Source organism: Spodoptera frugiperda, chromosome 24 (assembly GCF_023101765.2).
Source record: "Spodoptera frugiperda isolate SF20-4 chromosome 24, AGI-APGP_CSIRO_Sfru_2.0, whole genome shotgun sequence".
In the NCBI taxonomy this organism is placed as follows: Eukaryota; Metazoa; Arthropoda; class Insecta; order Lepidoptera; family Noctuidae; genus Spodoptera; species Spodoptera frugiperda.
The window spans coordinates 1307145-1331833 of record NC_064235.1 but is presented as its reverse complement, the minus strand read 5'-3'; the positions used below and the strand labels follow the sequence as shown (position 1 = coordinate 1331833).

General features: G+C 39.9%; 3 protein-coding genes across 4 annotated transcripts; 1 reads left to right on the top strand and 2 right to left on the bottom strand.

Annotated features, from left to right (window-relative positions):
- The first annotated feature begins 2638 nt into the window (after positions 1-2638).
- On the top strand, positions 2639-6645 carry LOC118278628 (uncharacterized). Its single transcript, XM_035597927.2, has 2 exons — positions 2639-3046; positions 5267-6645. The coding sequence occupies exons 1-2, from the start codon at positions 2716-2718 to the stop codon at positions 5809-5811; spliced, it is 876 nt and encodes a 291-aa protein (XP_035453820.2). The 5' UTR covers positions 2639-2715; the 3' UTR covers positions 5812-6645.
- A 1169-nt stretch (positions 6646-7814) lies between these two features.
- Positions 7815-10969, bottom strand: LOC118278656 (uncharacterized). The gene is made up of 2 exons (XM_035597966.2): positions 10611-10969; positions 7815-8621 (listed from the first exon to the last, which is right to left on the bottom strand). Exons 1-2 carry the CDS (start codon positions 10879-10881, stop codon positions 8077-8079), a joined length of 816 nt encoding a protein of 271 aa, XP_035453859.2. The 5' UTR covers positions 10882-10969; the 3' UTR covers positions 7815-8076.
- Positions 10970-12524: 1555 nt separating this feature from the next.
- Positions 12525-22892, bottom strand: LOC118278493 (modular serine protease-like). 2 transcript variants are annotated; one of them, XM_050703627.1, is made up of 10 exons: positions 22810-22892; positions 22335-22404; positions 21674-21793; positions 20969-21162; positions 19759-19971; positions 18602-18763; positions 16885-17003; positions 15966-16142; positions 14395-14554; positions 12525-13332 (listed from the first exon to the last, which is right to left on the bottom strand). In XM_050703627.1, exons 1-10 carry the CDS (start codon positions 22841-22843, stop codon positions 13058-13060), a joined length of 1524 nt encoding a protein of 507 aa, XP_050559584.1. In that variant the 5' UTR covers positions 22844-22892; the 3' UTR covers positions 12525-13057. The 2 variants fall into 2 exon arrangements, with proteins under 2 accessions (XP_050559584.1, XP_050559585.1); XM_050703628.1 differs by lacking the exon at positions 21674-21793.
- Between the last annotated feature and the right edge of the window lie 1797 nt (positions 22893-24689).

Below are 24689 nucleotides of genomic sequence, written 5' to 3'. Positions count from 1 at the left end.
ACCAGACTTGTTCGGGCAAAACGTTTACCCCGCCTCGTTATGTTTGTCCACATTTCGTCATGATCCATCTGTCTAGTTCTTTTACTGCACCTTACTCCTTCAATTTCTCCATTAATTGGCATAGATTCTCCTAATATCTCCATATTCTCACAATTACTAATAGTCCCACTACACGCTTCTATTTCATTATTCTCAATAGCTATCTCACTTGATTGTTCATATTGTTGTTCGTAACTATCCATTACTGATAAGCATTTCTATACAATTAAACAACTGCACGGTCGAGCGCAAGTGGTTAAACCGGTTCGAAATCACCACGATAACACGCGCCCGCGCGCAACTGATTTTCAAACCTGCTGATCAAACTTTCAGCCAATCTACCAACAAGGCAATTTGGAATGAGCACCTAGCTTCACTGACAGACTATTAGCAGCTAATAGCACAGCTGCTGTGCTATTAGGCCATGTTCATATGGCAAGGGTTGAACACGCTTAATCAAAATGCGCCTACAAATTTAAGTGTGGGAGAGCCATGCTTCGGCACTGCTGGGCCGGCTCGACCGGAGTGATACCACGGCTGAGCAGAAAACCGACGTGAAACAACGCTTGCGTTGTGTGAGTGAGATAACCGGAGACCCAATTACCCCCCTTGCCAATCTCCGTTTTCCCAACAACCCTTAAATTCCTAACCTCCAAAAAGCCGGCAACGCACTTGTAAGTGTAACGCCTCTGGTGTTTCAAGTGTCCATGGGCGGCGGCGATTGCTTACCATCAGGTGATCCGTCTGCTCGTTTACCGGTTTGATACATATGAGAACACGCGCGTTGGCCGCTGCACCAACTCCCGACTGTGATGACGGGCGCTTTGAGATCATTGGTGATCTATGTATCCGTTTATCAGAGAGCGCTGCTGCCCGGTCTCTGTCAAATGTATAGTCCCTTTGTCGGGTATGGTATATCCGCGGAAAGAGAGAGCGATGGTGAGTGACAAAAATATTTATTCTAATCTGCCTCGTAGGACTGTAGTCATAAGTAGATAGGTACCTATTTGTTTTTTAATTTGCTATAGTGCTTATCTTGCGGTCAACCCGTTATCTTGCAATGTAATGCAACCATAATTATTATCCATGTGAAAATTAAAAACAATTATTTATCAAAATTGATAAAACTGTGTTCAATGGCAGGATGACTAGCTAGTCTTTAAATGTATGGTTATTTTTAAATTATGTGTCTCCACACTAGGATTGTCTCCTGTGTCGTGGGTGCGTTTACAAACATACAAGTTCACATATACATGACACCCAGACCCGAAACACCAGAGGCGTTACAAATGCGTTGCCGACTTTTTGGGGAATTTTGAATTTGAGGATTGTCGGTGATCCGTGTTCAGAGATTTTTGGGCTTCCGTCGGTTATCTGTGAGGCCGTGGCATCACTCCGGTGCAGCGAACCCAAATCTCAGGATGTCTACGTATTTTTTATTTAAATCTAGTCTTATACATATAGGGCGACTGAAAAGCACGCGCTCGCGCGAAATTTTGTTTTGATATTGTAACATAAAACTAATGAGTATACAAAAAAGTTTCTTCGGGAAAGTTGTTTGTAATCATGAGTACAATCTCGTGTTTAAATATCGTTCACTAATTACCAGTCACCCTATACATTGTGCGCAGACAATCTAGATTCTAGATTATAATTATATAAATACCTAGTATTCCTATGTATTTCTTGCGTGGCATAGATAATTAAATGAATCAGTAATAAAATCACGCATGTAATAAAATATTATTTATTGTATATGTATAAATATGAATAATTCACATAAATATAGGTAAGAACTTGTAGGTAAACAACAGGAAATATATCAATAATTCATTCTTGTAGCAAAGCTAGAGGATTCTATTATTAGTAATTCATTATTATAACTGAATCCTCAAGGTCGCAAGTGCGACTGCCGCACAAGGGGTTTGATTCCCGGGTCAGGCCAAGTGTTACTGGCGAGCGTCGCTCGAAAACGATCGAGTGTCGATTCGCATTACGCGCATTATCGCATTACTCGAAAACAATCGAGAATTAGGTACTCAAAAACAATCAAGCATTACTCGAAAACAATCGAGAGATACTCGAAAAAAAGAACACGGTGCGAGGTTCTTGTTCCTGTAGTCATCAGGAATCGAGACCCGAGACCTGTGCTCATCTGTCGCGCAGTTAGTATTTGATCCAATGGATTATTCATTACACGACTGTTTAATTCCTTCCCAATCCCCGATTCCCCAACAACCCTTAAATTCCTAACCCCCAAAAGGCCGGCAACGCACTTGTAACGCCTCTGGTGTTTCAAGCGTCCATGGGCGGCGGCGATTGCTTACCATCAGGTGATCCGTTTGCTCGTTTACCGACTTTACCATAAAAAAAAAAATATATTTCTCAAAGAAAACCCTGGATAAAAGCGCTAGTCTCAGACCCTACTCCGATCATGACTATACCACAAACTTACAAATGCAGACGGCAAAACTTAGAACTAATAAAAGTTCCAAACAAAAATGTCAACATTGGACATCTTTTGCGAAGAAACTAGCGCCACTGACAACGGAAAACGTAAGTTTGTTGCAAATGCAGAGTGTAGAATGACTATACAAAACAGTATTTACTTACTCATTTAAAGATAACATCGTGTAGTGTGTATAATATATAATATTACGTAGTTAAATAAGAATAATGACGATAAATAAAATAATCTTAACAGTGATTATATTCAATTTTATAACACAAATCAAAATGGAGGACGTATATTTCGCGCCATCGCTGTTTTTAAATCATGGCGGCGGTCCGTACCCCGTTTTGGGTGAGAAGAACAATTTGGAGATCGCTGACGCGTTGAGAAATGTCTCGAATTATGTGGATTTGGGTCGTTTGGGGGCCATAGTGGTGGTGACGGCGCATAGGGAGGAGGATGTGGTCACTATATCGTCTGCGGAACGACATTCCTTGGTCTATGATTATTATAATTTTCCACCGGAAAGTTATGAACTAAAGTACAACGCTCCAGGTAATAATTTTATTCATTTATTTTGCTTTTTAATTGAAAATAGGGATGATTCTCCGACTCTTAATTGATTTTGTCTGGATTTTAAAAGAGACTATGACCTCTGAGTTTGTTTCGGCATTTCTTCTCAGAGTAGTCCGATAGGAAATGCCGGCCCCATCTAGTTATTTAAGAGATTGACGTGTAAAAGAGTTACATTTGTAAAAATAAATATCATTTATGATATTTAAAATTAAAAATCTATTTAGTTCGTCAGTTAGGTAATGGAAAAATATTAGAAACGTTTTTTTTATTTTGCCATATAAGATAACAATACTTAGATAAAACGAATCAAAGTTTAGGAGTGGGAGCAAATACTTCTATGTATAAAACGTACCTAGAAGTAACGTCACGCGGTATTTAAAATCGAAAGTATTTGTTTCCGTAAGAAAATAAAAAATACGTGTGTAATGTTTTAAAATAATCTACAAGACGGACATTGAAATGAAAATTAGTCATCTACCATATTGCAGTGTTTATTTTACAGTGATTGATTCTGTTTGTCACTGTCCTCATTGTAAGAGATAACAGTTGTCATAATATTGATATCGTATTGGCATTACATTAATTACACACACAATGTCACGCCTTTTTATCTCCGAAAGGGTAGACAGAGGTGCACATTACGGCACGTAATGCCGCTATACAATGTATACACACTTTTCACCATTTGTGTTATAAGTCCCATGTAATAGGTGGTGAGGTTATTGCCATATACTGGGCATAATTCCAGACAGACAGAAAAGTATTTTTATTATAATAAAACGTTGCCCTACGCTAGGATTCTCTCCAGTGCCGTGGATGCGTTTACAAACATACAAGTTCACATACACATGACACCCAGACCCGAAACAACAATTTGTGGATCACACGAAGAGTTGCTCCGTGCGGGAATCGAAACCGCTACACGTTACTTGGCAGCCGGTTGCTCAGCCACCGCACCAACCGTGCAGTCGTTGCAATAATTAATAATTTATCAATCCTTATGCCGACAAAACATGCAATCACCTAGAAATCACGATTCGTTTTATAAATAAATCAGAATGAATTTTAATGTTCTTGACCGAATTTTCTTAATTGCAGTCAGTGTTAAGAATTGTATTACTTAATTACTTACTCGGTACATATTTTAGCATTTATTTTCATTATTTGCCTCGTTGGTCGAGTGGTCACAAGTGCGACTGCTGGACAAGGGGTCTCGGGTTCGATTTCCGGGTCGGGCAAAACATTACTGGGCTTTTTTCGGTTTTTCGAAAAAAATCTCAGTAGTAGCACGGTGTCTGGAATTGTGTCCAGTATATGGCAATAGGCTCACCCCCTATTACATGGGACTACTTAAACAAATGGTGAAAAAGTGGGTGTACATTGTATAGCGACATTACGTACTGTAATGTGCACCTCTGCCTACTCCATCGGGGAAAAAAGGCGTGACGTAAACAAAAATGTTTTAGAATTCTATTACCTACTTACTTAGATACTGGGTGCATATTTTAGCATTTATTTTCATTAACTTCTGACCAGCTTAACCCGGATGTAAGTTTGACTCTCTAAGTAGGTATTATTTGGGTCTGCGGACGGCTGACGACTAGAGGTCTTAGTATGACTTTATTTTACGTAAAACGAGAGCGCGTTCGGCGTTCTGATTGGTAGATTCATTCGCGCCAATCAATTAGAGCGCTGAACGTTTCGTTTTCGTTAAACGTAAAACAAACTCGTACTAAAGTTAAAGAACCAGTTCGCGTTCGCGTTATGCATGCGTCTCGATGGACCACTACAGATGGAGCCCAATAGGACTGATGTCCGACCCGGAGCTACGGACTACCTAGCGGGTTTACCGGGGCTCCGGCTCGAAAAGCAGGAGTAGGAACGGGATGGTTTTTAGTTAGTAAGAGTCTGACGCTTCCTCTCGCCTCGAAACACCCGAGGCGTTACAAGTGCGATGCCTTTTGGGGGTTATAAATTTAAGGGTTGTTGGGGCATCGGGGATTGGGCAGATTGGGAAAGGGAGAAATTGGGCCTCCGGTAACCTCACTCACACAACGAAACAACACAAGCGTTGTTTCATGTCGGTTTTCTGTTCATTCGTGCCGAAGCATGGCTCTGCCACACTTAAAGTCTAATGAAAAAGCTACTTACCTAATGTTAGATTTAACTTAAATACCAGTTTTTTTTTCCTATTTCCAGGCGATCCAGTATTAGCGACAAGAATACACGAAGCGTTCAAAACCGCGGGCATCGCGTCCCGATTGGACGACCAAAGAGGCTGGGACCATGGCGTCTTCATACCGATGATGTTGATTCACCCCAAGGCAGATATACCCATCATACAAGTCTCTATATTGAAGAACCAAAACGCGGCACAACATTACGAAATAGGACGAGTCTTGTATCAATTCAGGAAAGAAGGAGTCGCCATATTTGGATCAGGACTATCTTACCACAATATGAAAGAATTTCGTAAAGCAATACCTGATGTTGAAAAAGACATTGTTAATAAAGATTTTGATAGTTTTTTGAATGAAGTGTGTACTGGGGATGAGGGGAAGAGAAAGAGAATAGTGTTTTGGGAGCAGGAGAAGGGGGGGTATGAGAGTCATCCTTTGGGAGAGGCTGACCATCTTATGCCTCTGATTGTCAACGCAGGAGCTGGTGGGCCAAAGTGCGGGAGAAACATTTTTGATTCTGTGTTTCTGGGTAAATTCAAAATTAGTGGGTTTATTTGGGACTAGCTACTTCCGCGCGGTTTCACCCGCTCTGCTTGGCTCCTATTTGTCATAGCGTGATGTTTTATAGTCTATAACCTTCCTCGATAAATGCACTACCCAACACAAAAATAATTATTCAAATCGGACCAATAGTTCCGGAGATTAGCGCGTTCAAACAAACAAACAATCAAACAAACTCTTCAGCTTTATAATATTAGTATAGTATAGATATAGATTCTTAATGTTCATTTAGAAATATTTGTAGCGCGGCAGTTAGCCGCACTCAAAGACATTATTTTGATGATTACTTAAACTATTCCTTAGTAACGATTTTGTATTGAAAACTATTGCTAAGGACTGGGTTAAGTAACCATTAAATGACTCTGAGTACGGCGGTAAGGGTATAATTCCTGGATTGTTTGCCACGCCATAATAGGAATGATGACGGGGTATGAAAATTAAAAATCTATTTAGTCCGTCAGTTAGGTAATGGAAAATATTAGACACGTACTTTTTTTATTTTGTCATATAAGATAACAATACTTAGATAAAACGAATCAAAGTTTAGGATAGAAAGCAAAATACATCATTTCTACGTATAAAACGTACCTAGAAGTGACGTCACGCGATATTTCAAATCGATATATCTTCGAAAGTATTTGTTTCCGTAAGAAAATAAAAAATACGTGTTTAATGTTTTAAAATAATCTACAAGACGGACATTGAAATAAAAATTAGTCATCTACCCTACTTGTAGAATGACTGCAGAACAAGGAAATTGATTTACCTTATACCTACATGTAAGTTTTAACTTTGTACACATAATACTCAAGTGAAATATAACAATATTCTAAGAAATACTTTTGTATTATTGTAAAAATCATCGTGTGTGTGACCTTTCCGATGATCGCCATAGGAAGCGATCTTCAGGGTATGCAGTCTGTCTTGAGCAGCGTAAGACCTAGCGGGTTGCTGTGACTCCGGCTCGAAGCAGGAGTAGGAACAGGGTGATGTTCATTCAGTCTCTCTCGAGTGAGAGAGAGAGAGAGAGAGAGAGAGAGAGAGAGAGAGAGAGAGAGAGAGAGAGAGAGAGAGAGAGAGAGAGAGAGAGAGAGAGAGAGAGAGAGAGAGAGAGAGAGAGAGAGAGAGAGAGAGAGAGAGAGAGAGAGAGAGAGAGAGAGAGAGAGAGAGAGAGAGAGAGAGAGAGAGAGAGAGAGAGAGAGAGAGAGAGAGAGAGAGAGAGAGAGAGAGAGAGAGAGAGAGAGAGATATCCTCACACAAGGTGGTGGAAGTCGTTTCATTGTTTTCGAGCATAGATCGAAATATAAATCTTACAGAATGCCGACGTGAAACAACGCTTGCGTTGTGTGTGTGAGATTACCAGATACCCAATTACCCCCAATCTTCCCAATCCCCGATTCCCCAACAACCCTTAAATTTCTAACCCCCAAAAAACCGGCAACGCACTTGTAACGCCTTTGAAGTTTCAAGTGTCTATGGGTGGCGGCTATTGTTTACCATCAGGTGACCCGTCTGCTCGTTGGCCAGCGTAGTATATTTACGTGAGGAAACCGTTTACCGTTAACCGTTATGTAAGTTGTTTTTAGTTAATTTAGCATGTCTCCCAATGGGTACAATTTGGGTGGCTTCAAATCATGAGTTGCTCCCGTTAATAGGTTCGCTCGTGTTGCAATAGGTTGTTTAAATTGTAGGCTGCATCATCGCTTACCATCAGACGAGATAGCGGGCAAGCGCCTACTTGGTAGTAGACCAATAAATATAATCCATCTATAGACACCGTACCATAGTCAGCCCTTATGACACCCGAAGAATCAGAGTGGTGATACGAGTAAAAAGGATTATTTCTTTTTCAACATCACCAAACGGCAATATCAATTAATAACTATGTAGGTAGAGTGATTCAAGAGGAAGGTTTATATGTATAATACATGCGTAATATACCGCCATTGCACCCATGCGCAGCTGGGGCGAGTCGCTAGTGAATAAATAAAACAAACTAAATATTAATCGTTCTTTATTTTCAATGAGTATGAGTATTTTATAAAACAAAATATAATAGAATGGAATGAATCATGATTAGGTATATAAAAATATTTATAATACTGAGACTGACGCCCGAATACTGAAACGCTACTCAATTTTAAGTTGTGCTTAAATATCGTGCTATCTCTGTCATTTTATAAAGAATTGATAGGGACAGAACTAGTTTTGAGAGCGTCTTAAAATTGACTAGCGTTTGAGTATTCGGACATGAGATCCACAGCTAATCTATTCCCAAATAAACCCACTAATTTTGAATTTGTTTGCGTACACAGAATCAAAAATCTTTCTCCCGCACTTTGGCCCACCAGCTCCTGCGTTGACAATCAGCGGCATTAGATGGTCAGCCTCTCCCAAAGGATGACTCTCATACCCCCCCTTCTCCTGCTCCCAAAACACTATTCTCTTTCTCTCCCCCTCATCCCCAGTACACACTTCATTCAAAAAACTATCAAAATCAACATTTTCAATTAAGCTATCATTACAACGTTTAGCTCTTTGGAATCCATCTTCATTGTGGTAGGAGAATCCTGATCCAAATATGGCGACTCCTTCTTTCCTGAATTGGTACAAGACTCGTCCTATTTCGTAATGTTGTGCCGCGTTTTGGTTCTTCAATATAGAGACTTGTATGATGGGTATATCTGCCTTGGGGTGAATCAACATCATCGGTATGAAGACGCCATGGTCCCAGCCTCTTTGGTCGTCCAATCGGGACGCGATGCCCGCGGCTTTGAACGCTTCGTGTATTCTTGTCGCTAATACTGGATCGCCTGGAATAAGGAGAAAATATTGGATTTATTATGTTTGTTTTGGAAGTTATTTTTCTTTAGTTATTTGTCTTGTTTCTACGGGACAAGCCGTGAGTAGAATTTATCCAAATTTTTACATAGGGGTAACAATGCTCTCTGATAAAACTTAACTTTTTTACTGTTTGCCATATCTGTAAATTACATATAGCAAACCGTAGGGTGCTTTTCCACCAGAGATATGCTATGTAGCTATGCTATGTAGCTATGCTACGAAGATGTGTAATTAACTAACCTAACGCATCCACAGCAACGTAGCATAGCTCAACGCTAGTGGAAAAGCACTCTTAGTTAGAGAAGGCTTACTATGTACAGCTAATATAGTAAGCCTTTAAGTGACTCCCGTCGTTCTGGGTTAGGCGACTTAGGCGAGAGGGAGTTTCAGAGTCTTACTGACTAAAAACCAATCCGTTCCTACTCCTGCTGTGTTAATTGCCATAATTTATTACGTTTAACCCGCATTTATTGTTATTAAAATAATACAATGCTTAAAACTCGAGTGTAGAAGAGCCATGCTTCGGTACTCCGGCCGGCTCGACCGGAGTGATACCACGGCCGAGCAGAAAACCGACGTGAAACAACGCTTGCGTTGTGTTTCGTTGTGCGAGTGAGGTTACCGGAGGCCCAATTACTCGGCTTCCTAATCTCTCAACAACGGCAGGTCTCAAAAAGCCAAAACACCACAGATAGGGTCCAATAGGGCTGCGCCCGATCTAAAGCTGCGGACAACGTAACAGGTTACCGGGGCTTCGGCTTAAAAGAGAAGGAACGGGGTGATTTTTAGTCAGTAAGAATCTGACACTCACTCTCGCTTCACCCAAGGCGAGAGATGTTATTGGATGATTTCCCCCATTTTGATAAATTCTATCATTAAAAATTCTTACGCGACCGAAGCCGCGGGCAAAAGCTAGTTACTAATATATAAGTAAATATGCTTTAAACTTATCAACAGTTGTGTGCTTTGTACTAACAAATGACATAATAGGTAATTAGCCTTATCTGTCCTTTGTTATTTTTTTTTTATGTTAAAATTCCGTTTTATCTCTCGTATCATGAGTCAACAACAGACAGTTTGTGTTCCCTGATGGGTATAACCTGGGTGTCTTCAAAGCCCGAGTGAATAGGTTGCTTATGGGCAGACATGCTCCATCGTAGGCCGCATCATCACTTACCATCAGGTGAGATAGCGGCCAAACGTCGACCCATTAAATGTAAAAAAAAAAAGACCTTTTGTTCTCCTAAGTGACATACAGACAGAGGTACTTACACGTACTTCTGCCTAGAATTTTGTTGGAAATATAAATAAGAATGCCTCGTTGGTCGAGTGGTGCGATGCCATTTCCGGGTCGGGGAAAGTAACATTGGGGTTTTTTCGGTTTTTTCAACATTTCTCACCCCCTATTACATGTTACTTATAACACAAATGGTGAAAAGTGTGTGTACATTGTGCAGCGGCATTACGTGGCGTATTGTGCACTTCTGCCTACCACTTCAGGGATAAAAGGCGTGTCGTATGTTAAGTTAAATCAAATAACCACAACGTTTTGTCTAATTAAAGGCATTTTCGTGTATCTAAAGTTAATTTTGATTCTTTATGCAAAATCTAGTGATAAAAGAACAACTAATATACAAAAAAACATCACGCCTTTTTATCCCCGAAGGGGTAAGCAGAGGTGCACATTATCAGTACGGCATGCCGCTATACAATGTACTTTTCACACCTTTTCACCATTTACGTTTCAAGTCCCATGTAATAAGGGTTGACCCTAATTCCCATAAACTGAGCACAATTCCAGACTCCGTGCTGCAGCTGAGTAATTTTCGAAAAGCCCAGTAATACTTTGCCCGACCCGGTAATCGAACCCGAGACCCCTTGTCCAGCAGTCGCACATGCGACCACTCGACCAACGAGGCAGTCAATAACAAAACAAAAAATAATAAAAATAAACATACCTGGCGCGTTATATTGGTACTTATAACATTCAGGTGGGAAATTATTATAATCATAGACCAAGGAATGTCGTTCCGCAGACGATATAGTGACCACATCCTCCTCCCTATGCGCCGTCACCACCACTATGGCCCCCAAACGACCCAAATCCACATAATTCGAGACATTTCTCAACGCGTCAGCGATCTCCAAATTGTTCTTCTCACCCAAAACGGGGTACGGACCGCCGCCATGATTTAAAAACAGCGATGGCGCGAAATATACGTCCTCCATTTTGTTTGATTTTTGTTATAAAATTTAATTGTTAATAACACTGCAACTGCGTTCGTGAGTAATGCAACTGCGTTTGTCATTGGTTTTTTTATGTACATTCTATTTTCCTTAATAAGTTCAATGTGGCCAGAGGTTAAAATGAAAAAGCTACTAATTTAAAAATGTAATACGGTAGTTTCCCAACTAGTCAAATTCAATACTTTTATTGAAATGTCAAAAACGATAGTTTTCTATTAATATTGTATGAAATACTCTATTATGACGTCATAAGTTTTTGACGTCAAATAGCAGACATATTTCTAGAAATTTTGCTAGAAAAAATCGAAAATTAAGTAGTTCATCAAATCTATGAATGAGAGTGTGATTATTTTTGAATATTTTATTGTATTGAAAAGTTGTAATAATTTATTTTTTACCCAGTCATCATGCGAACTGCGGACTACCTAGCGGGTTACCGGGGCTCCGGCTCGAAGATCAGGAGTAGGAACGGGATGGTTTTTAGTCAGTAAGAGTCTGACACTCACTCTCACCTCGCCCAAAGCAAGAGAAGTCATTAAATGGTTATCCTCCCTCAAAAAAAAAAAAGTTATGACGTCATATTTTTTTTGCGTCAAATAGCATACTTACTTCTCTAAAATTAGCTAGAAAAATTAATTAAATAAGTATAATCGTCAAATTAATGAATGAAAGTACGATATATTTTGGGATATTTTATTGTATTGTATCGTCAAAATAATTTATTTTTGACTTAGGAAACTACCCAACACTACATAAGAGATAAGAAATACCAAGTTATTAAATGCGTCGCGTGTGGCGCTAGTGTGTTTATAGAAATGACGTTTTTGTATGCGCGGTAATTAGTATCAATATTTGCTGTCCGCAAATATTACTTTGTGATTAATGTTATCATGTAGGTTCAAAGTTTATATTTATTTATTTATTTATATTGAGTGATTGTATTAAGTGTGGGAGAGCCATGCTTCGGCACGAATGGGCCGGCTCGACCGGAGTGATACCACGGCCTCACAGAAAATCGACGTGAAACAACGCTTGCGTTGTGTGAGTGAGGTTATTGGAGGCCCAATTACCCCTTCCCAATCTTCCCAATCCCCGTTTCCCAACAACCTTTAAACTCCTAACCCCCAAAAGGCCGACAACGCACTTGTAACGCCTCTGGTGTTTCAAGTGTCCATGGGCGGCGGCGATTGCTTACCATCAGGTGATACGTCTGATCGTTTACTGGCGTGTTCCATAAAAAAAAAACATTGAATAAATAACAAAGAATAATAATGTTATGGTAACAAATATTTATTTATTTTTATAATATTTCTGTTACATAAAACGACTTTAAATCGATGTATTATGGTTGAATTAATTAAATAATTAATGAGTAGTTCATCGAACACGTGGTCTCAATGTCGTTAGTAAATAAATAGTTTAGAATAAGGATGATGACAGGACATGAAAATTAAAAATCTATTTAGTCCGTCAGTAAAAAAAAATATTAGACACGTATTTTTTGTCATATAAGATAACAATACTTAGATAAAACGAATCAAAGTTTGGAGTGGGAACAAATACGTCATTTCTACCAATAAAATCTACGTTTTTTTTTTTTTTTTTGAGGGGGGAAAATCACCACCCCGTTCCTTCTCCTGCTTTTCGAGCCGGAGCCCCGGTAAACCCGCTAGGTAGTCCGCAGCTCCGGAATATAAAATCTACCTAGAAGTGATGAATACCGTCACGCGATATTTCAAATCGATATATCTTCGAAAGTATTAGTTTCTGTAAGAAAATAAAAAAATACGTGTGTAATGTTTTAAAATAATCTACAAGACGGACATTGAAATAAAAATTAGTCATCTACCCTATTCGTTTAGTAATTTTTAAGCTTATCATATATAATTTTGTATTCTTGCCTGTGATAGGTAAATTAAAAAAATCTGATTAATTAATATTTTTAAGGCGCCCACGTTATAGGAAGATTAGTAACTAGGTAGGTATTTTGGAACATTACGCGCGCGTGTTAATGAAATTTTGTTGTTCTGTTATTGTGATAAAAATAAAACTAATGAGTATACAAAAAAGTTTCTTCGGGAAAGTTGTTTGTAATCATGAGTACAATCACGTGTTTAAATATCGTTCACTAATTACCAGTCACCCTATATAATAAGACCTAATCAAAACAAACACTAGTATCATTATAAAACGCAATCATTTTAGCGTTCAAATGTCGGAAACCTAACCGGTCGGAATTTTCAAAATAGCTTTTAATAAAATTATTATGACTGGCGACATGAGTGAATGTCGTTAGAGTAATAGTGTTGCATGTCAGTCCGTCCGCGGGGGCCGTGGATACGATTCCTCGGAGGTAGTATTTCGTGACTCCATTTTCTTGTTCAGGAAACGATAAGCCTCCGCCGCTGTCGCCTTTGCAGACTGTTGCTGTACCTGGTGGTAGAAATAAATATTTTTGATATTTTTGGTTACTAAATAATTAAGAATTTAACTTAACTTCAATCAGGTCTTATTACGCTACGTTATGCTACACTACGCCACGCTATGCCACGTTACGCCATGTTACACCTTGCTACGGCACGCTACGCCTCGCTATGGAACACTACGCCACACTATGCCACAATACGTCACACTACGCAACGCTACGCTACTATATGCCACGTTACACCTCGCTACCCCTCGTTACGCCACGCTACGCCACGCTTCGTCGTGTTCGTCGCGTTGTCTCGCTACGGTACGCTACGGTGGTTTAATTTTAGCACGTGAGATAGTACGACATGAAGGCACGGCAAATAGTCGGTGCTTTAGCACGAAGAAGCAGGCGTCTTAAACCTCTGGGCCTCCACTACGTTTTTAACTGAACTATCTTACGATTACTCACCCCCTATTACATGGGACTTATAACACAAAATAATAGTGAAAAGTGGATGTACATTGTACAGTGGCATTACGTGCCGTACTGTACACATCTGCCTACCCCTTCAGAGATAAAAGGCGTGGAAACTATCGTTTTCTTTTTCTTCTCCACTAATAATATCTTCTGATTTGTTTCGTTGCGGGATCCAAGACAGTCATTCATGTCCCTGGGACGTTGGACTTCAGTGTTCCGGTGTTTGCATGGTTGTATCTACTGTAGATCCTGGTGCACAGGAGTTGCAGCGGTATGGGAGGCTGTGGCGGGCTTGTCCCAATAAAAAAAAAAAAGATAAAAGGCGTGACGTTACTAACTTAGTATCCAGTAACTTTATTTATTTTGAATTATGTTTTTTAATTTTTTATTGTATAGTTTGGCCTTAACTGGTATATTTTAGTTTTTAAGTTATCTTTTTTTTTCCTTTACTGTTTGTTCTTTTTGTATTCTTTTTATTTGTACTATTTGTCTTTTATGGTTTTATTATTTTTTGCCGAATTTAATTTGGTATAATAATATGAAACGCTTTGGTGTAATAACTGTAATGTTATACTATTTTACTTTAAATAAATAAATAAACTTACCATTGGTATATCCTGCACAAATCTTGTCGACAGTGATGTAAACTTTGAAAGCAAACGAAGTCTCGTTCAGGCACTGCTGTATGCCCACGCTCGGAAGGTCAGCTACCTTCAGGTAAGGTGAGGGTTCACCAGCTTCTGAAGTATACCCCCAACCAGCTACCTAGGGGGGGAAAACAGCTGTGAAACTATGTGACGGTTTCCATTGATACTAAGCTATGTAGCTATGCTAGGAAAATGTAATGGCTAAGCTGTGAAACTACGTTACTGTTTCCACTGATACTAAGTTATGTAGCTGTGCTAGGAAGATGTAATAGCTAAGCTGTGAAAGTCTGTTACTGTTTCTACTGATACTAAGTTATGTAGCTATGCTACGAAGATGTAATAGCTAAGCTGTGAAACTATGTTACTGTTTCCACTGATACTAAGTTATGTAGCTATGCTAGGAAGATGTAATGGCTAAGCTGTGAAACTCTGTGACTGTTTCCACTGATACTAAGTTATGTAGCTGTGCTACGAAGATGTAACAGATACGCTGTGAAACTCTGTGACTCTTTCCACCGATACTTAGTTATGTAGCTATGCTAGGAAGATGTAATGGCTAAGCTGTGTAACTGCACGCAACCGTCACCGTTTCCACTGATACTAAGCTATGTAGCTATGCTAGGAAAATGTAATGGCTAAGCTGTGAAACTACGTTACTGTTTCCACTGATACTAAGTTATGTAGCTGTGCTAGGAAGATGTAATGGCTAAGTTGTGAAACTATGTTACTGTTGCTACTGATACTAAGCTATGTAGCTGTGCGAGGAAGATACGCAGGTCGAGTATGCGATAGTAGGGAAGCCATTCATAGCACGCATCTTTTCTTATAAAAAACATAACCCTCCTTCTGGCGCAGTCGGGTAAAAACATAGCTTAGCTGAGTCTGTTTCCACCAGTACTAAGCTATGTGTACCAATGAATATGATTGGTGGAAGCCAAACGCATCCACGGCAACGTAGCATAACACAACTCTTTCATATTATTAAGGTTACTTAGCACCTTAATAAGAGTCCTAGATGGACATATTATAGAGACCATATTGCGATACATTAAAAAAGGGCCAAATTAAAAGTACCCTTAACCGACGAGCATGCATGAAAACACTGATGACTGTTGATGAAGCAAAAGAGGTATGTGAAAGTCGTAGCAATAGGGATGATGACGGGGTATGAAAATTTAAATTCTATTTAGTCCGTCAGTTAGGTAATGAAAAAATATTAGACACGTTTTTTTTATTTTGTCATAATTATAAGATAACAATGTTTACATAAAACGTGTCAAAGTTTAGGAGTGGGAGCTAACTCAAAAGTGACGTCACGCGATATTTCAAATCTATATATCTTCGAAAGTATTTGTTTCCGTAAAAAAATAAAAAATACGTGTCTAATATTTTAAAATAATCTACAAGACGGACATTAAATAAAAAATTTATCATCTACCCTATTGGCGTTCTATTGTCTCTGCCTACCCACATGGGAGACAGTTGTGAAGTTACGTATGTCTAACACGATATAAAGATAGATACACTACCTTTCCCATACTCCCAGGCTTCAAATGTCTTTTATCCATTTCAGGTCCGAAATCCAGGCATACAGGTTGAACCAGCATTTTGAAAAACAAACTTTTTTCTAGTATAACTATTGCCAAGTCATACTGAAAGTTTGTCTGTACTCCGCGGTAATGCGGCGGGATTTTTATGTCTATTACCTGTAAAAATAGGGGGGAAATTGTATTATATGTGGTGGTAGCAGAGGCGAAATATATTTGTCTCTTATTTACTTCTTTCCGCAGCCTTCCGGACTTCCAAGTCTTTGTGTGATCCACAAATAGTTGTTCCGGGTCTTTTTTAAGGGGGAAAATCATCCAATTACTTCTCCCGCCTTGGGCGAGGCGAGAGGGAGTGTCAGACTCTTACTGACTAAAAACCACCCCGTTCCTACTCCTGCCCTTCGAGCCGGAGCCCCAGTAAACCCGCTGGGTAGTCCGCAGCCCGGATCATTGTTTCGGGTCTAGGTATCATGTGTATGTCAATTTGTTTGTAAACGCACTCACGACACAGAAAAAATCCAAGTATGTGGCATCACTCAAGGACATGAGTAAAATCGGAGGAGTTACAAGTGCTTTGCCGGCGTTTTAGGTAGTAAGAGTGGGCCCAGTAGGGCTGATGGCTTTTTTTTTTTTTTTTAAAAAGGGCTGATGCTTGGTCCGTAGCTGTGGACTAACGGGTTTACCGGGGCTCCGGCTCGAAAAGCAGGAGTAGGAACTTGGTGGTTTTTAGTCAGTAAGAGTCTGACACTCCCTCTCGCTTCGTCCAAGGCAGGAGAAGTCATTGGATGATTTCCCCCTCTCAAAAAAAGTACGCAAATCTACAGATAGGTATAGGTTATTGAAATTGCGATTGGGGATGGGAAAAACCAGGAGTTTACATTTGTATGTAGGTACCACTTACATCTCTTTGCTGAACCTCCTCATCTTGCTCATCATTCCAATCCCTGAACAGCTTCCCTGCTTGGACCGCATACCTGCAGGGCGGCTCCATAGCTTCTAGCTTCCAGAAGCAGTGCGCAGCTTGAGAAAGACAAAGTACTTATTTATACTAATATTATAAAACTAAAGAGTTTGTTTGTTTGAACGCGCTAATCTCAGGAACTACTGGTCCGATTTGTATAATTATTTTTGTGTTGAATAGCGCCTTTATCGAGGCTAAATCATCACGCTACGATCAATAGGAACCAAGAACAGCGGGTGAAACCGCGCAGAAGTAGCTAGTTTCTATATATTTTTTTAATGGGCCCAGCCCACCTCAACCCTCACTGCTGCAACTCCTGTGCACCAGGATCTGGGTGATTTTTCAAAAAACTTTAACTTTTATTTAACAAAACATTAATCTCCCGCCATGTTAGCTTATTATCATCGTTATTATTATTGGATTGGTTGAGAGCGGTGTCACAGCTTAATATATTGAAATCAAATTTTGTATTTCAATCGGCAGAATTGTTAACGTTTGGTTGAGGATAATGACGCCGTTAACATTTTGTGATTTTTTTCGGAAAATCACCCAACTACAGAAGACACTGAAGTCCAACGTCCCAGGGGCATGAATGACTGTCTTGGATCCCGCAACGAAATAAATCAGAAGATATTATTAGAGGAGAAGAAAAGAAAACGATTTGAAAAAAAGAGATATTGCTATATGATTATGGTTATGCAGTATGACTGCCTCGTTGGTCGAGTGGTCGCAAGTGCGACCCGGACAAGGGGTGACGGGTTCGATTCCCGGGTCGGGTTAAATATTGCTTGGCTTTTTTCGGTTTTTCGAATATTTCTCAGTAGTAGCAAGGAATCTGGAACTGTGTCCAGTATATGGCAATAGGCTCAACCCCTATTACATGGGACTTATAACACAAATGGTGAAAAGTGGGTGTACATAATTTCTAATCCCCAAAAGGCCGGCAACGCACTTGTAACGCTTTTAGTGTTTCGGGTGTCCATGGACGGCGGCGATTGCTTACCATAAGGTGATCCGTATGCTCGTTTACCGGCTTATAGGTATCATAAAAACCCTAAACCCACCACAGACTCTGACAAGATACCAGATAAGACGTCATATAAGCACGAAGACCCCGGCAAGGAGCAAAAATTTGAACATGTGGTAGTTTCTAGTCAGTAAGACTTTGAAACTCCTACCCACCTCACAAACCCGGAGCTGCGGACTACTTAGTTTGTTTACCGGGGCTCCGGCTTGAAAAGCAGGAGTAGAAACGGGGTTGATTTTAGTCAGTAAGAGTCTGACACTCCCTGATCTCGCCTCGCCGAAAGCGAGAGAAGTTTGTGGATGTCAAAGTCAAAGTCAAAATCATTTATTTCAAATAGACCAGGAAGGCACTTTTGAACGTCAAAGCAAATATAATAATATTAATAACGTCTGTCTGTCGGTCAGTCCTCTAATGAAGCTATTTGCTCGTTCCGAAGTGTAGATTCCTATGGAGAAGAACGAGCAAGAAACTCCATAGGTTACTCTTTTTCAATCAGATTCACAATACAATACTTGGTTACATTGTTTCGATTACTTTAACTATGTGAGAACAATGTAAAACTATGATGATGATTAAAACCGTTCTTTGATGATGTTCCACCTAGAATTAAAGGATCACCAACTCACTCACCAGATAGAACAACCTTTCTACTGATGATGGACCCTCCACAGATCTGTTCATACGGCTTATTCTTCTTGTAATATACGCCGACATGCCAGGGTAGTTCACCGTGCTTCGCAGGTCTACCACCAGACATGAGAGGTGTGCCTTTCGGTATTACTGTCCCACATTCTGGAAATCAGAAGATATTAGTCAAAGTCAAAGTCAAAATTATTTATTTCAAATAGACCAGGAAGGCACTTTTGAACGTCAAAGCAAATATAATAATATTAATAACGTTAGTCTGTCGGTCAGTCCTCTAGTTGCATCTACACTTTGGAACGAGCAAATAGATTTGCTCGTTCCAAAGTGTAGATTCCTATGGAGAAGAACGAGCAAGAAACTCCATAGGTTACTCTTTTTCAATCAGATTCACAATACAATTCTTGGTTACATTGTTTCGATTGCTTCAACTATGTAAGAACAATGTAAAACTAAGTAACTAACTAGTATTAGAACTCTAGTTTTAGAACTATGACTGCACGGTTGGTGCGGTGGCTGGGCAACTGGCTGCCGCGCAACGGGTAGCGGGTTCGATTCCCGCACGGACCAACTCTTTGTGTGATCCACAAATTGTTTTTTCGGGTCTGGGTGTCATGTGCATGTGAACTTGTATGTTTGTAAACGCACCCACGACACAGGAGAAAATACTAATGTGGGGCAACGTTTAAAAAAAAACTCGGACTGGGATATTTACCAAGTTTTTTGAGTTTTATGAGTTTCCGATATTTAGATCGATCCGAGTTTTTAAACTGACATGGTCACTAACACTAGTATTAGAACTCGAAACGCGATATTTCGGCACAGTTGCAAGCGCCATGATCACGGATGAACTCGGATCGATCTAAATATCGGAAACTCATAAAACTCAAAAAACTTGGTAAATATCCCAGTCCGAGTTTTTTTTTAACGTTGCCCCACACTAGTATTTTCTCCTGTGTCGTGGTAACGTTTACAAACATACAAGTTTACATACACATCACACCCAGACCCGAAAAAACGATTTGTGCATCATACAAAGAATTGCTCCGTGCGGGAATCGAACCCGCTACCCGTTGCGCGGCAGCCAGTTGCCCAGCCACCGCACCAACCGTGCAGTCAATGTCAATTCAAAACTCAAAACTCACCAGGCCTGCAAGTATCAGGCATATAGTCCCAGGTTCTGTTGACACAGGTCATTATATTTAAAGGGACCCGAGAGTAGTAGTGGACCTTACAAAACGGTTGGACCTTGGCTCCCGAAGGTATCAAGTAGTCACACTTGGTGTAACCATCTGCTGGGTCCTCGGAGACTAGGCAGCGAAAGTCCATGTCATAGTAACGAGCTAGCTTGCAGAACACTGTAATGAATTGGGTAGTATCCTCGGTCAAAAATAAATTATTACAACTTTTCAATACAATAAAATACTGAAAAATAATCACACTCTCGTTCATAAATTTGATGAACTACTTAATTTTCGATTTTTTCTAGCTAAATTTCTAGAAATAAGTCTGCTATTTGACGTCAAAAACTTATGACGTCATAACGCACTATTTCATACAACATTCATAGAAAATATTGTTTTTGACGTTTCGAAAAAAGTATTGAATTTGACTAGTAGGAAACTAGCCTATTATTTATTTATTTAATTTATATTTTAATTATTTACTAGCGACCCGCCCCAGCTTCGCATGGGTGCAATGGTGATATATTATGCATGTATTACACATATAAAACTTCCTCTTGAATCACTCTATCTATTAAAAAAGCCGCATCAAAATCCGTTGCATAGTTTTAAAGATTTAAGCATACAAAGGGACGAAAAAAGCGACTTTGTTATATACTATGTAGTGATTGACAATTAATACTACGAGAACAAAATATACAGCTATGAACAGAATGATACAAAAAAAAATAGGGAAAGAATGAAATCATCACTCATTTTACAATTGAGAAGAAAAAACCTCTGTCGCGTACTGGTCATTAGGGGCCTACAATATTTTTGCTCACCAGATGGCCTTAGTGTGTACCTATCTCTCGTTCTTCGTCCAATAGAGCTAGTGTCACGTCATTGGGCATTCAATATTTGCCAGTAGCTGTGATTGGAAAAAAAAACTCTTCCGACATTTTCGCCATCTGGTAACCGGAGGCACAATTTCCCCCTTCCCAATCCCCGATTTCCCAACAACCCTTAAATTCCTAACCCCCAAAAGGCCGGCAACGCTCTTGTAACGCCTTTGGTGTTTCAAGTGTCCATGGCCGGCGGCGATTGCTTACCATCAGGTGATCCGTCGGTTCGTTTTTTATATTCCATAAAAAATACCAAAAAAATACTTACTCCAACACTGAAAACTTACGTTTGCAAGTTGGAAATGTCCCTGTCCATTGTCCATTGTTGCAGAAAATGGGTGATTTCCCCACCAATCTGTAGGGGGGGAAGCAGGTGTACTCCAGAATCTTAATATCCAGACCAGGAGGGAAGGCTGCTGGGTAGGGAGCTTCGGTATACGCTCCGTGGTCTGGTTGTGGTGGTAAGCCGCAGGCACTGGATCTAGAATGAAAAGAAAAAAATAAAACATCGTCACGCCTTTAATCCCGAAGGGGTAGGCAGAGGTGGCCAACGAAAATATATGCCTGAAGTCAGTTAAATTTAGGAGAGCCATACTTCGGCACTGCTGGGCCGACTCGACCGGAGTGATACCGCGGCCTCACAGAAAACCGACGTGAAACAACCGAAGCATTGTGTGAGCGAGGTTACCAGAGACACAATTACCTCCCTTCCCAATCTTTTCAACCCCCGAATCCCCAACAACCTAAAAATTCCTAGCCCCCAAAAAGCCGGCAACGCACTTATAACGCCTTTGGTGTTTTGATTGTCCATGGGCGGCGGTGATTGCTTACCATCAAGTGATAGTAAGTTGCACATTATTTATTTATTACACATTTAAGTTTTTATATCTAATATTTGGATTTATTAATAAATTAAAACACAATAAATTATAAAAACGTTGAGATAGATAAGTTGAAATTATGGTAAAAAATTAAAACAAGAGGTAATATACCTCTTATGCCTCGGTGCCAAGGGTTCATAAGCTGTTGTATTTCTGACTCCATCACCACATCTTAGCGAGTTGTCCTTACACCCAACATCTCCAGTTATCTCCAGGATTCCATCACCAGCGCTGGAACAGTCAACCGTGCCGTTACAATAGTCTTCAGTCAAAACCTTACCTTCAAAATTCCTGTATTCATAAAGGTTTTATTATTATATAGGCTGCTTTTCCACCAGAGATGTGATATGCTACGTTGCTGTGGATACGTTTGGCTTCCACTACATATACATATTCATTGGTACACATATTTTAACACTGGTGGAAACGGACTCAGCTGAGCCATGTTTTTTTATGAAAAGATGCGAGCTATAAGAAGTATGATGCTTAGTTTGCTAAGTTAGAAACAGTCACATAGTTTCACATCTTAGCTAATATAACTTCGTAGCATAGTAACATATATAGAACGTTCTTGGTGGAAAAGCACCCTGATTATGATTATACCTACGTATTGTTGTTAGTATTACGCCTCGCTACGTAGTGCTACGCTGTACTACGCCGTATTACGCTGTACTACGCATCGCTACATAGTACTACGCTCTACTAAGGGTTGATGGGCTAAAACGCCCTCTCTTTCATAATTAATTATGAAAAATGGCGAAACGTTACTTACATATTCGCTTCTGTCGGATTTCCATTAATAGTAGCTGCAATAACGTCTTGAGTATGTAGTAAACAGCTGGCTGTAATCACAGAAAACATTTGGAGTTAACTACTAAACTACTACTAAAAATACTTATGGTTGATATTCAAAAATAGACCTTAAATGAAATGCTAGACTTGAAGGTTTATTCAATTCAAGTTAAAAAATTACGCATGGCTAACTGTCCCTCAGCATTTGTGAGGGAACCATGGGGCGAATTAAGAATTAATTAATAATTAAGTATTTTGGTTAATAAATATATTTCTCCCAAAAAATAACCTCGCAGGACAAACTCTTCTTCTAATAAGGAAAATGATATGATTTGTTTTTGAAATTGAGCATCACATGCAATGATTTCATTGACGATGTTTTCCAAACAAGAGCAACATTAAAATATCTACCACAAAGTTAATTATATAATTTAAAAGAAAAAAGTAATACATACCGAAAATAAAACAAACACATAACAAGAAACACATGTTATTGTATCACAACACACGCGACAACTATCGGAGTATTTTTATCAACTCATATTATTGTGTCTGTGTTTGTACCTAATCTACGTGATGCAAAAACTTTGGACGGCTTTTTACGAAAATTGCGCGGACGTAGGAGCATAAAATTTGGTACACTTATAGTTTATGTGTAGGAGAAGTGCAGGACGCTAATATTTTTTAAAAATAATGCTTATAAAGTACATTAAATTAATAAATAAAACATTACACACACATGCATAGTATCTGATCGTATTTGACAAAACGTCAAAATCGATAGACATTGCGATGATATTGACGTCTCATATGAATAGAGTTTTATAAAAGAGTTTGTTTGAGTTTGAGTTGAACTATCCTTGAACGTATGTTAAGTGGTATTGTAAATTAAATCGTATATGGTTGAATTTCAACCACTAGGCGACCACTAGTAATATTAAATTCGCATGTTTGTTTGTAAGGTCAAAATGGAGTGACACTGGACGTTAAATTTATTACAACTTGATTTGAAGTCTTACTCGCGCACTCAGAGTCATTTAATGGTTACTTAACCCAGTCCTTAGCAATTGTTTTCCATACAAAATCGTTACTAAGGAATAGTTTAAGTAAGCATTAAATGACTCTGAGTGTGGCAGTTACTTTTCTACTTTTTTGACCCTTTAACCGCCTGAGTCGCATATACATATTTCCGTGTCTCTACTGCTTATATCGTATTGCTGCGACAGAGAACATGCACGATTGTATAGTTCTATTCACACGATTGCTTCTCCTTATTTAGTGTACGATATCACCTGATGGTAAGCAATCGCCGCCGCCCATGACACCCGAAACACCAGAGGCGTTACAAGTGCTTTGATGGCCTTGAGGTGTGATTTGTCCTTCATTGCCCTCAGTCGCAAGACTGTGGACACAACACTTTGGTTGTGTCAGGCTTTGTGTATAGTGAAGCCGTGGTATCACTCCGGTCGAGCCGACCCAGCAGTGCCGAAGCATGGCGCTCACATATAATGGGCTATTACGATTGTATATAGTCAAGTATCCTTTTATGAATCACCATCATTTATTCGTGGTCGGAAATTGTCAATAAACGCTTGCGTTGTGTCTCGTTGTGTGAGTGAGGTTACCGGAGGCCCAATTCCCCCCTTCGCAATCTTCCCAATCCCCGATTTCCGAACCCTTATATTCCTAATCTCCAAAAGGCAGGTAACGCACTTGTAACGCCTCTGGTGTTTCAAGTGTCCATGGGTGGCGGCGATTGTTCGTGTTTCATAAAAAAAAAAATAGGACAAAATGGTTGGTAACTGATGAGCAAGCAGCAAGGGGTCTTGGGAACATTTTCTGTGTCGGTTTAAGAATGGAAGATGTGGTCATGGTGGCCCGGAGATTTAAAATCCAGCTTCTCATGCATTGGGCTCGCTGTCATCGCAGCGGTAAGTCCCCTCTTTGAGGAGTGGCTAGAGAGGCGCCACGGCGTCCTCACCTACCGCCTGACACAGGTGCTTACCGGACATGGGAGTTTCGGTAGGTTCCTGTTCCTTATTGGGCGGGAGGAAACGCCCGGGTGTCATCACTGCGAGGACCGCCCGGAAGACACGGTAGAACATACGATGGCGGTGTGCCCTGCGTGAACTGAGCACCGCCAAGTCCTCAGGGATGTGGTCGGCGACGGCGACCTCTCGCGCCCGGCACTGGTACAAGCCATGGTGCTGGGATGCCGTTTCCTCCTTCTGCGAAGCAGTCATGCTAGCTAAGGAGGAGGCGGGGCGGTTATATATGTTAAAAGGTCATTCACTATACAAGATAACATATCTTTCTTATTAATAAAAAGTAATAA